Genomic DNA, 12,107 nt, shown 5'->3' on the forward strand with positions numbered 1-12,107 from the left:
GGCTGAGGTTTATGCCCTGGAGAACAGTGCTCCAAAATCATGGACTCAGAGGTATTTCTTTAAAAATTTTCTTTTGTATCTTCTATCATACTGATATGATGATGTTGACTTTTTACTAATGCAACATTTTTAACATACCAGAAGGTACGTTTCAGAGTTAGAAGAGACCTAGGCCAGGTGTGGTGGCTCACGCCTGTAATCTCAGCACTTTGGGAGACCGAGGCGGGGGGATCACAAGGTCAGGAGATCGAGACCATCCTGGCTAACATGGTGAAACCCCATCTCTACTAAAAAAAATACAGAAAAATTAGCTGGGCGTGGTGGCAGGCACCTGTAGTCCCAGCTACTCGGGAGGCTGAGGCAGGAGAATGGCGTGAACCTGGGAGGCGGAGCTTGCAGTGAGCTGAGATCTGGCCACTGTACTCCAGCCTGGGCGACAGAGCGAGACTCGTCTTAAAAAAAAAAAAAAAAAGACCTAAATTATGTGATCTATCCATATCTCTTATCACTGGGGCATATTTAACATGAAATGCATATTTAACATGCATTTCAAAAGTACCTTCTGGATGATGGCTTCTGATAATCTGATTGTTGCCCATCCCCCCAAATCAAAATGAATTACACTGTATGTGGCAGGCAGCTTCTAGGATGGCCCCAATGATCCCTGCTTCCTGATATTCATGCCATTGTGTAATTCTTTCTGCTTGTGTGTGGATGAAACCTGTGACTTGCTTTTAACCAACAGAATATGACAAAGGTGTGAGAATGTCACTTCTGTGATGAGGTTTCATAAGACAGTGACTTCTGTCTTGCTAGGTGACTCTTTCTATTGCTATCTTCACTTGCACACTTTGATGAAGCAAGCTGCTATGTTGGAAGGGCCCCATGCCAAGGAACTGAGGGCAGCCTTTGGCCAATGCCCCAGGGGAACTGAGGCTCCAGTTTAACAGCCAGTGCAGGGCTGAATCTGGCCAAAAAATGCTGATTGAGCTTGGAAGCAGATCCTTCCCCAGCTGAGCCTTCAGAGGAGACCCCAGCCCCAGCGGACACCTTGATTCCACCTTTGGGAGAGGCCCTGAAGCAGAGGACCCAGATAACCTATGGTCAGTTTCCTGACCCACAGACTGTGAGATATTAAATGCATGTTGTTTTAAGCTGCTATGTTTTAGGGCAATTTGTTATGCTGCAATGGACAACTAATACACTGTATTATATTTGTCTCTTTTTCCAGCAGGACCGGAAATGGGCCGTTTAAGGTCCCTGGGACCTTGTCATGTGTGTTTAACTGTTTACCCACCACTGAAAAGCTTCCTGCCAGGACCCATCTGCAGTGTAAAAGGGGAACCCTGAAGCCCTGGGAACGGCTTCTAGTACTTCAGGTAGGGGGCTCTGTGCCCCCATCAATTCCCACCTTTGGACCTCCCACTAGAACCTCCTTAATTGTCTTTCTTCACCTAAGCATCATTTAGCTTTGTTACAAACCAGAGGCAGCAAGCCAACTATTCTCCGGAGAAACTTCAGCCAGGCAGGAGGGCATTAACCACACCAACTGGTGTTCCACAGCAAAGGTATGAATGCAGAGATTCACATCCCAGTCCGGTTCATAAGCAGAGGCGCAGGAAATAAGAAACTCCTTTTGAGAAAGAGGGAAATTAGGGGAGATCCTGAAATTGTGTCGCATAGGACATCAGGCAACCACTTCACTGTCAGCTTCAGTTTTTGATCTGCAAAATGGAAGTCTACTTCTAGGTCCCATAGTCTTTGATTCTTAGTCTGATACAATCGGGGTTACTGTGAGCTGGCTCTTTGGGTACTAAGTCGACTATCAAATGTGGATAACAGAATACCTGTCTTCAAAGGGGGTTGTAGAATTAAATGAAATAAATAAAACACGTGAAACGTGCAGCACAGGGCCAGCACGAGCGTCATCGTGGCAGTTGCTGCCTCACCATGGGGTCTCAAGTCCCGAGGAATTGGGGTCGCGGGCTGGCGGAGCGCAGCCGGGACCCAGGCTGGGCGGCCTGCCCCGCCCACGTGGGGCCGCGGCCCGTCGAATGACTCCTCGCAACGTGTTGGTGGTGGTGGCGGCGGCGGTGGCGCGGGCTCTTCCGGGCGCCGCAGCTTCCTGCCAAGCACCGCGCAGCCGCCTCCGCCGCAGGATACCCCGGTGCAGGCCTCCGTGCTGGTGCGGATCCTGGGGCTCAGCCGCACGCGCCCTGCCGGATCCTGTGCCGACCCACCGCACTATGCGCGCGGTGCTGCCGGCCGCTCCGCTCCTGCGGCTGCTGCTGCTCGCGCTCCTGGCAGCTCCTGCCGCCCGCGCCAGCAGAGCCGAGTCCGTCTCCGCGCCGCGGCCCGAACCCGAGCGCGAGTCGCGGCCACCTCCCGGCCCGGGGCCCGGGAACACCACCCGGATTGGGTCTGGGGCGGTGGGCGGCAGCGGCAGCTCCAACAGCAGCGGCGACGCCTTGGTGACCCGCATTTCCACCCTCCTCCGCGACCTACCCACCCTCAAGGCGGCCGTGATCGTGGCGTTCGCCTTCACCACCCTCCTCATCGCCTGCCTGCTGCTGCGCGTCTTCAGGTGGGCCTCCCGCCCTCTTCCTTCCCCCGCCGGCCGACAGGGCGGCATCGCCAACCTGCTGTTGCCGCGCGCCCGCCCCACCTGCACGCACAGGTGCCCTGGTGCGCCCCAGCCAGACCTGTGCCTCCTGCCCTGCCCGGGAGGGTGGGTGGGGGGCCGGGGTGTGCTCGTCTGGATTTTCCTGGTACACGTTTTAGGAATTTTCTTTCCTCTCTTTAACTATATATATAAAATAAATATTTGATTCCATTTGTTGGCTTTCTGCTAATGCTGAACACTATCAATAGTGCTCCGAATTCTGACAGCTTTTTCCATAATTTATTTTTATAATCATTTCACAGATGAGGAAAACATTTTCAGAGAGGCAAAATGGCTTATCTAAGTAAACTCAGTGGTGGAGGTAGAATATGAACCCGGACCTGTGTAACTTTAATCTCGCTACTCCTTCTCCCTTCTACCATCTGCAGCTCCCTCACGCCGCGCCTACCTTTTCTTTCTCTTTCTTCTTTCTTCTTCTCCTTCTCCTTCTCCTTTCTTCTTCTTCTTTTTTTGCTACTGAAAGCAGCAGTTTCTAGCGTGGGGGGTGGGAGAATTGCCTCCAGGATTACACTGGAGGGGTGTTTTGCACCAGGGGTTGGAGCTGGGCTTCAGGATTCTTGGTGACCCTTGGTGGCCTCCCTTTCTGTTAGTGGGGTACGCAGACGACTTTCCTAGGCTCCTGCCTAAGTTGCATTAGATGAACATTCACAGGGGCACGAGGGATCTTGGAGAGCCTTTTGTAGGTTGCTCACGTTCAGGGATAAAATGTCTGGTAAATTAGGAAGGATGTCCCAGGTCCTTGATCCCTGTCCATCCTGGTGGACAGGGGTAAGAGGAATGCAAGGACATTTCCTTTAATGCCTGGGAAATCCTGTTTTTGCAGGAAATGAACCAAACCTGTCCTGTTACTGAGGCCCGCCCGCTTGGAAGTCTGGGTGTGTGTGTCAGCTGTTCAATGCTGCCTCCCTCTGCTTCCAAGCCTACACACTGTGCTTTGGTGTTTGATCAGCTGTGGAAGTTGGGCTTCAGGGCTTGCTCTCCTGGGAAGCATTTTCAATGCAGGAGCAGAAACCAGACCAGGAAAGGGCAGAGTTGGGAGCTGTCTATGTATTGAGCTTTGCTGTCAGTTGTGTGTGACTTTGGGTCCAGGTGTTTCCTTCTATGTAGAATTAGATGCCAGTGGTCTGAGAAAATGGAGAAAGGGGAAGTACGGTCCCACGCTCACCTCACCGTTCCCTGCCTTGTCTCAGGCCACATCGTTCCTCACTCTGCTGGTCTCCTTGATGTACTCTGGGTTGAAATACTCCTGTCTTCTTCCCACTCTACCCCCTGGCCTCAATCCTCTGTTTACAAACTCTAGCAGCTCCCTGTGGTACCTACCTAGGTATGACAATACCTGGGTGTGGCATTCGGGGCCCTTGCAAGCTGGCCCCAGTCCACAATGCAGACATCAACTAGCGCTTCTGAGCCTAGTCCCTTGTCACTTGCTCCTTATGCTCTGTGGTTTCCCACTTTTAGCCTAACTATATTCTACAAGTGCATGCAGCCACCAAGGCCCAGCTCCCATCTCCTTCCTCTGTATAGTTTTCCCGGACATTTGAATGAGGTCACTATTTTCTGACCTCCTCATCCCTAATCTGTGCATCCTTCAGTCCAACCGTGCCATACTGGCTTCTGCACTCAGCAGAGAGCCCTGGAGGTTGGGAAGTCCAGTTCATCTTTGTGTCTCCATGCCTGATGCGGGCCTGCCATCCAGCAGAGGTGCCATTGTCATTTACGTACTTCCTGATTGTTCAGTTGGAGTGAAGGTTAATGCCTAGAGCAGCTCTGAGTCTGGAGATTTGAAACATTTAGCTCAAAATAGGCCATGGAGTCCACAAGGCTGTGTATTTTTTTTTAGAAGGTATTTGAACTATTTTGCTAGTCTGCTGTTTATTACTCAGGAGTAGGGGAGAAAAGAAGGCAGCATGCACCCAGATGTGAGGGGTGTGAACCTCATGTTGGAGTGGATAAGCCAGCACTCTGGCCTGGAAGAGATGGATCTTTAGTGGCTTGGGTGTGGAGTGTTGAAAGAAGTTTACGACTTCATAGGAGAAGCTGGTTATGGACGTGATCTGTGTCTTCCCAGGAAGGCAATCTTATTAGGGTGAGTTTTCAGGTGGACAGCTGCCACCCTGGATTCTGATCTAGAGGAGACTTTGTAACATTTTACAGCTTGGAAGGGCCCTGATGTTGCACAGTGCCCATGTGTTTCTTTGCAGATGAGAAAGTTGTATCCCAGGAAGTGGAATAAGTCATTGCTAGATTCTAGAACACTCTGCAAGTCTGTGTAGCCAAGGCAGGGCCAGCACCTCATCTGTGTTATTCGATCTGTACTGTGGCCTTTCCCTTGTCCCAAGCTCCCCTGTAACCTTGGTTAGTCAGTTCACCAAATGCCTCCTGTGCTAGCTGGGGGCCCTCCTTCCTTTCTCCCTCTGCAACTCCTTAGCATGCAGGCACTGAGTCCTGGAAATTCCACCACCTGAATCTCCTAGAGACTGTCTCACCTCTACCCACACCAACTTCCCTGGTGAAGCTTCTCCATCTGCCACTGTTTCTACCTGAATTGCAATAATATCTCTTCAGCTGGGGTTCCTGCCTCCAACCTTGTCTCTCTCCAGTCCATCCTCTCTCGTCTGCAGGAATGCCTGTCTCATCCTTCTTCCACCCCTCCCTGCCAATTCTCCCTGCATACAAACTCCTTAATGTGTGGGCAAGGCTGACTCTTTAGACCAGGGTGCTGCTTCACTCTTGAGCCCCCATCTCAGCTCTGCTCAGTGCGCCTCCTGCTTTGCTGGACTTCCGGGGATTCTCCGGAGGCATTGCGTGGCCTGAGCATCTTGTCCCACTCTAACCCTCTGCCTGGAGTCCCCTCTGTCACTAAGACTGTATGGTCAGTTCGGTGCCGTTTGACCTCATTGCCATCGCCTCCTCTGAGAAGCCTCCGCAGCTAGGGCCCCTCTGTGCTTCCAAAGCACACTCGATTTTTGAATTCCATCTCTTCAGAGTCAAGTGTCACTGAACTTCTTCTGAGCAGGACTAGGCATTAATCTTCTGTGTTTCCCTAATACCTAGTGTGGTTCCAGGCACAAGCTGGCATTTAATAAAGATATTTTTAGCAAAAGAATGTTGAGCTCTCAAGGATTTTACATTGCTGATGTCTCTCAAAATGTGCCAGACTAGCTGCATGATTGATGCTGGATACCTGCGAGGTAGGAATTTGTACGGTGTAGACAAAAGGGAGTGTAGTAAGTATGATTGGTTATAAAATGGCAGTCCTAGCCTATTTGTCTGTTTTCGCTGAAGGAGTCACCTTACCAGACAACAGAAAAAATTTGGATCCAAGGAAATTAGAAGCAAAGAATATGTATTTTAATGAAAAAGATGTATACTTTTAATCAAGTGATTCCATTCTTAAAGTATGTACATTTTCCACTGCACTGTATATTCTTTGCTTCTAATGTTAATGATTAGAAGAGAAAGCCAAGATGCAACTGCAATGATATTCAGAGAAGTTCTGTTTGACAGTGAAAAGGTTTAAATAATCTAAGTATCCAACAATGGGGCGTTGGTTAAGCAAATTATGATAATCTTTATGGCAGGATATTATGCAGCTGTTAAAAATGATGACATTGAGATAATACTTGCTATATATTTTTGAGTGTGAAACAGGTCACAAAGTGACATGTATAGTATCAGCTCATTTAAATAAATTATAAACATGTATAGATGAATGTGCAAATAAATCTGTGTGATTGTGGATGATTATAATTTTTTTATTATTCATGATACGTTTCTGCATAGTTTGAATTCTTTTACAATCCAGAAGCATGTAGTTATGATGTGTGTATGCTGAGTATCCCTATGTGTATACTCACCTCCTGGCTGCATTCTTGGATGTGTCTTTCTAAGGATCAGTATGAGAGCATCTGGGGTGTACACCTGGGAGTGGGGCTTCTGGATCCTGGGGGGTGCTCATTCTTGATTTCCTTGAGTAGGCACCAGTGTAGGTTTCCATCTGCAGAGCCTGAGGGTTCTCAGATTCTCACATCATATCCAACACTTAGTATTGTCTGACTTTCTAATGCTTTCCAATCTGATGGGTATAATTTGGTATTAATTGTTTTGTATTTCTTCATTTTCTACCAAAGTTGAGCCTCTGTCTCTTCCAAATGTTCTCCTTAATCAATCCGATTTCCGCATCTGTAGAATCATGTCCACCTTTTAAAATGTATTTCATCATTAAGGCAAACCGTTTTTAGACAGGAGACAAAATCGGAAGGAGGGAAAGCTGGTTGGAGACTGAGTGCCCTCTGCCAGGTACCTTCACATGTGTGAGAGCAGTCCTGTAGGCACCTGGTGTGGTGGACCCCCTGGGTCTGCTACTTGGCAGGTTTATGGGAGCTGAAAGGGAATCAGCAAAGAGGCTGTCTCTAGGAAGTAGAAAGCTGTGTTTCTCCTAATTTTTTGATATTGGGAAACATCTGGTGATGTTGCATGGATTCAGGACAACACACATAAGCCAAGGACTGCTCGTATCAGTATCTTTTGGCACCTACATTCACTCAGAACACTTTATTGTCTGAGTTCTGGAAGGAATCTGACTTTACGCTCTGGTGTCTAATGAGCAGAGTGGGGGCAAGTCAGGAAAACCCTGCCACCTTGAAACCACAATGTTCCTTTCATTCTGGGGATCCTTTCCCAGTCTTGGAGAGTCTTCCATCTCCACAATGCAGGCTCCACTTCTCCCAGATCTCTGTTGGCTGCGTGCCCAGCCACTTCTTATTTCAAAATCTCTGTAAAATCCTCTTATCTGAAAGGAGGGTTCTTTTTGGTGCTTCCCGAGGGATTGGGAGGTTGAATTCTAAACGGTCTGACATTGCCCAGCTGTCAGTGGAAAAGGTGCACACTGCCATGCCCTGAAGACATTGGAACCACAGATGCTTAGTTAATTTTACTAAGCCTGGTCTTTGAAAAGGACGAGAACTGTCCTACTTATCTTGTATTTCCTAAATTTTTTGTTGTGTGTGTATTTACATTTGTAATAACAGTTATTTAAAAGAAAATATAAAAGCTTAATACTTTTAGCATTTAGGGAAATTTACCATTAAAAATTTTTTTTGTCATTGCTTATTACTTAAGAGTACATCAATGTTATTTTAATAAATTGGAATTTTGGGTGGAGCCATGGTTAGAAGGTCCGGCCCCATTTTCAGATTTGAGAAAGGATGTGGGACTTGTTTAGCATCAGTCAGTCATTTCTCATTGCTTGCCCAAGGCTTTGAATTGAAGGAAAAAAACTATAGAAGTGACAAATGTTCATCTTCTTTCATGTTTGATATTATATGCCACAGTGAAGAAGTGTTAAGCAAATTGGATACAGCCAAAATCCAGATTCTTTCAATAAGAGTAGAGAGCAAGCCCTTGATTCAATTCTCCAAAACATCATGGTATGGGGAGAGAACAAGATCGCTCAAATGGTTCTTAACTGGGGAGGATTTTGCCCCCTGGTGTTATTTGGTCATATCTGGAGACATTTTTGGTTGTCAGGGTGGGGAGCGGCTGTAGGGATAGGGAGAATTTACTACTGGCATTACTAGTGGGTAGAGGCCAAGATGCTGCTAAACATACTACAGTACACAGAACAGCACCTCCACCCCCACCCAAAGAATTATCCAGCCCCGAATTTCAAGGGTGCCAGGGTTGAGAGATGCCGAGAATCTCAGCTTCAAGGCCTGCTGGTTGTCTGATATGGGCAGTTTATTGAACCTTTCTGGGCGCCATTTCTCATCATTAATTAGAGTACATGCTTCCAAGGGCTATTGGATGTTTAGAATGAGAGTGTGTCAACTAAGTCTGTGGCTCTCCTTTAAGCAGCCAAGTGTCCTGTTGTATTGAAAAATGCGATTCTGAAAACAGATGTAATTTACACCCAAACTTTTGGTCTTGCTTCTGTCCATAAATGAGGATGCAGCCATATGACCACAATTATCAGGCAGGTGCATCTGTTTCTGAGGCTCTTTCAAATGAAATTGCTGACTCTTTAGCCTAAGTGAGCCTCCTTGACTACTCAATTCCCTGATGAAGGAGCTGCCTCATGGCTGCCCCCATTAACAGGCCTGTGAGGACCTGGCACCTGACGTGGATTCCTTCTATCAAATTGGAAAGGGAAGAAAATCCCTCTTTAATTTAAGCCTGAGCCTTCTGACTTATTTGGCATTACCCATAGACTTTCATGACCATGTAGGCTTTGCGTATGGGTGTCTTTGCAAATGCAGGTTCTTCTTGAGACACCAGGCACATCTAGGGGTAAGCAGTGGGGATTAGGGGAACTCCAATGTCAGTATCTGTAGAGCATCCTGTAGAGCGAGTGTCAAGAGAGGGAAACGCCCCTGGATTTAAGCAAAGAAGGCTTCATGGGTTGTGTTAGTACTTTAGTTTTATGGCTGAGGTTTTGGGTCTAACCATTTGCAAAGGGAAATCCTGGAACCGTGAATTTAAGATCATGTTATTATGGTTTCACTTAAAAAATAAACTATAATTAATCTAAGGGCAATCTGCCAGGAATCTAGACTTGCTATTTATTTTCCTGAGGGTGCAGGGAGGAGGAAACTCTTTCTCATGGGCAGGTGTGGCACAGAGGAGGGGCCATGGCAAAGTGCTTGGGCAGGGCTCTTGCAGACCTGGCAGAGCCCTTCCAGAGGCAGGGGTTTCTTTGCATTCAGAGCTCCTTCTACCTATTGCTCTACACTCATTGTATAGATGAGAAAACTGAGGCCCAGAGTGGGGAGGGTTGCTTGAGGTCACTGAGTGAGTTTGTAGGAAAAACAGGACTTAAGTCTAGGGGCTTAGATGCTCAGCTTGGCCCTTTCTGGGCCTCCAAGATGTGGTAGGCTGAGTTTGGCCCTGTCCAGCCAGGTCTCCCCAACACCGAACCCAGCACCTAGGAGAAAACATGGCTGAGTAGACAGTGTTCTTCCCAGGGTGTTTAATTAGCACCCACTGTGAACATAGGGGTACCATGGGGCACATCAGAGGTCAAGGACCATCCAGCTCAATCTAGGGGATAGGATAATGCCCTTTGTTGACAAAAACCCCAAACTCTATATGAGTGACCATATTGGCTTGGGGAACGATATCAAGAGGTCCTGAGAACGTGGGCCTGAGGTGGTCAGGTTTCAGCCTGGCTTTATACATTTTAGGGAGATAGAAGTTACAGGCAAAGACATGAATCAATATATGGACGATTTACTTTGGTTCAGCCTGGAAAGGTAGGGCATCTTGAAGTGGGGCCTATAAGCCTACAGGCCATAGGCAGATTCAAAGAGGTTTTGATTGGCAGTTGGTTGAAAGAGTTAAGCTTTGTCTAAAGACTTGAAGTCAATAGAAAGAAATGCTTGAGTTCAGATAAGGGGGGTTGTGGAGACCAAGGTTCTTGTTATGTAGATGAAGCCTCTAGGTAGCAGGCTTCAGAGAGAATAGATGGTAAATGTCTCTTTTCAGACCTTAAAAGGTGTCAGATTTTTAGTTAATCTCTCCTAGATCCACCAAAGGCCTAGCTGCATTAATGAAGATTCTCTACAGATGCAAAATTTTCCCCATAAAAGATGGCTTTGCAGGGCCATTTCAAACTATGTCACAGATATTTTTGGATAAAATTTCATTTCCTTCAGGGCCTGCTATCTGTCATGTGATGCTACACAGAATCAGGTTGGAATTTGGTATCTTATTGCCACAAAGAGCCTTGTTTTGCCAGTCTTATGATCTCTATTTCATTATTGATGCTGGTCATTTGTGCCTAAACTCCAAAAGGGAGGGGTATAATGCAGCATGTGTGACCTTCTTTCTTGTCTAGGCCTGGAATTTAGTTTTTCAGGTTTGAACAGCCAGGTCTGTTCAACTGGCTGGGGGGCTTAGAATTTTATTTTTGACTTATGCCTTGAATGATTCTACTTGGCAGATAAGGAGTCTTCCAGTCCCACAGGGGAGCCATGTATTAAAAGCAGTGCTAGGTAAACTGAGAAAGGATGGGTACAGTGGCTTTGGTCAGGGACCAGAATGGTCTGGGAAGGCATGGTGGGGGAGGAGGACTATTAGCACTTGGCAGGATGGGAGGAAGAAGAGGTTCTTCCAGGACCAGATGGGTGAAGCAAGCTTTGCCGAGGGTAGGGTTTGTGAAAAATGATCACTTGGAAATATGTGATGATGATGACAATAATGGCAACTAATATTTATTAAGCCCTTACTGTGTAATGGACTCTGTAATTTTATATGTTTTCCTCGTGCCTATGAGTGGTGCATAGGTCAGTCCTGTCAACAAAAAGAGTCAAGCTCTGTAAAATATTTAAAGAGATTTATTCTGAGCCAAATATGAGTGGCCACTGGCCCATGACTCAGCCCTCAGGAGATCCTGAGAACATGTGCCCAAGGTGGTTGGGGTACAGCTTAGTTTTATACATATTAGGGAGACATGAGACATCAAATACATGTAAGATGTACATTGGTTTGGTCCAGAAAAGGCAGGACAACTGGAAGTGGGGACGGCTTCCAAGCCATAGGTGGATTCAAAGATTTTCTGATTGGCAATTGGTTGGAAGAGTTAAGTTATTGTCTAAAGACTTAGAAATGTCTGGGTTAAGATAAGTGGTTGTGGAGACCAAGGTTTTATTATGCAGGTGAAGCCTCCAGGTAGCAGGTTTTGGAGAAAATAGATTATAAATGTTTCTTGTCAGACTTAAAGGGTCTATCAATAATTCCAAAGGGGAGGAGGGTAGAATCAGGTATGTCCAGCCCCCTACCCTTCCCATCATGGCCAGAATTAGTTTTTCAGGTTAACTTTGGCACTGCTGAGATTCCAAATTGCCATCAGTAGCCTTCCTGAGAGGACGGGTTCATTCAGGTGGTCGGGGGGCTTAGGATTTTAATTTTGGTTTATCATCCCCATTTCACAGATGAGAAAACTTCACCACCAAGGCTCAAGTGGTGAAGTGTCTTGCCTGAGGATGAGCAGCTAGGGAAGGGGAGGAGTCTGGTTCACCCTTCCCATTGCAGCTGGATTTTGGAAGTCAATTCTAGCTGGAGGATTTGGGGATTTGTAGTGGGTGAGAGGAGCAAATGGAGGATTTGAACACAGGAGTGAAGTAATCACAGGGTTTCTGTAGAAATGTTGGTCCAGATTAGATTGTATCAAGGATTTACCAAGAATGCATGAATAGTTATGTGGCTGGTGTGGGGGGTGCAGGATGGCTGAGGAGACCTGTGGAAGGTGCTGGAAGGACCACGTGGGAGGACTGGAGGCCTGAGTGGATGAAGAGGAGAAAGAGGAACGTGTTAGACTGTCCTGAAGGGCCCAGAGAAGAGGGGCATTGTGAAGGACGTGGCCAGAAAGGGAAGGGTGTAGGTTTGGTGAGGAAGAAGAGGACTCACAGGTGAAACTTACTCATGA

General features: G+C 47.0%; 1 protein-coding gene across 1 annotated transcript in view; it reads left to right on the plus strand.

Annotated features, from left to right (window-relative positions):
• The first annotated feature begins 2,056 nt into the window (after positions 1-2,056).
• FAM174B (family with sequence similarity 174 member B) overlaps positions 2,057-12,107 on the plus strand; it is a 47,218-nt gene continuing 37,167 nt past the window's right edge. Inside the window, exon 1 of the mRNA XM_033188911.1 lies at positions 2,057-2,584. Within this exon, the coding sequence (XP_033044802.1) occupies positions 2,247-2,584 (338 nt within the window). The 5' untranslated portion in view covers positions 2,057-2,246. The remainder of the gene's footprint in view (positions 2,585-12,107) is intronic.

Source organism: Trachypithecus francoisi, unplaced genomic scaffold (assembly GCF_009764315.1).
Source record: "Trachypithecus francoisi isolate TF-2019V2 unplaced genomic scaffold, Tfra_2.0 Lachesis_group3, whole genome shotgun sequence".
In the NCBI taxonomy this organism is placed as follows: domain Eukaryota; kingdom Metazoa; phylum Chordata; class Mammalia; order Primates; family Cercopithecidae; genus Trachypithecus; species Trachypithecus francoisi.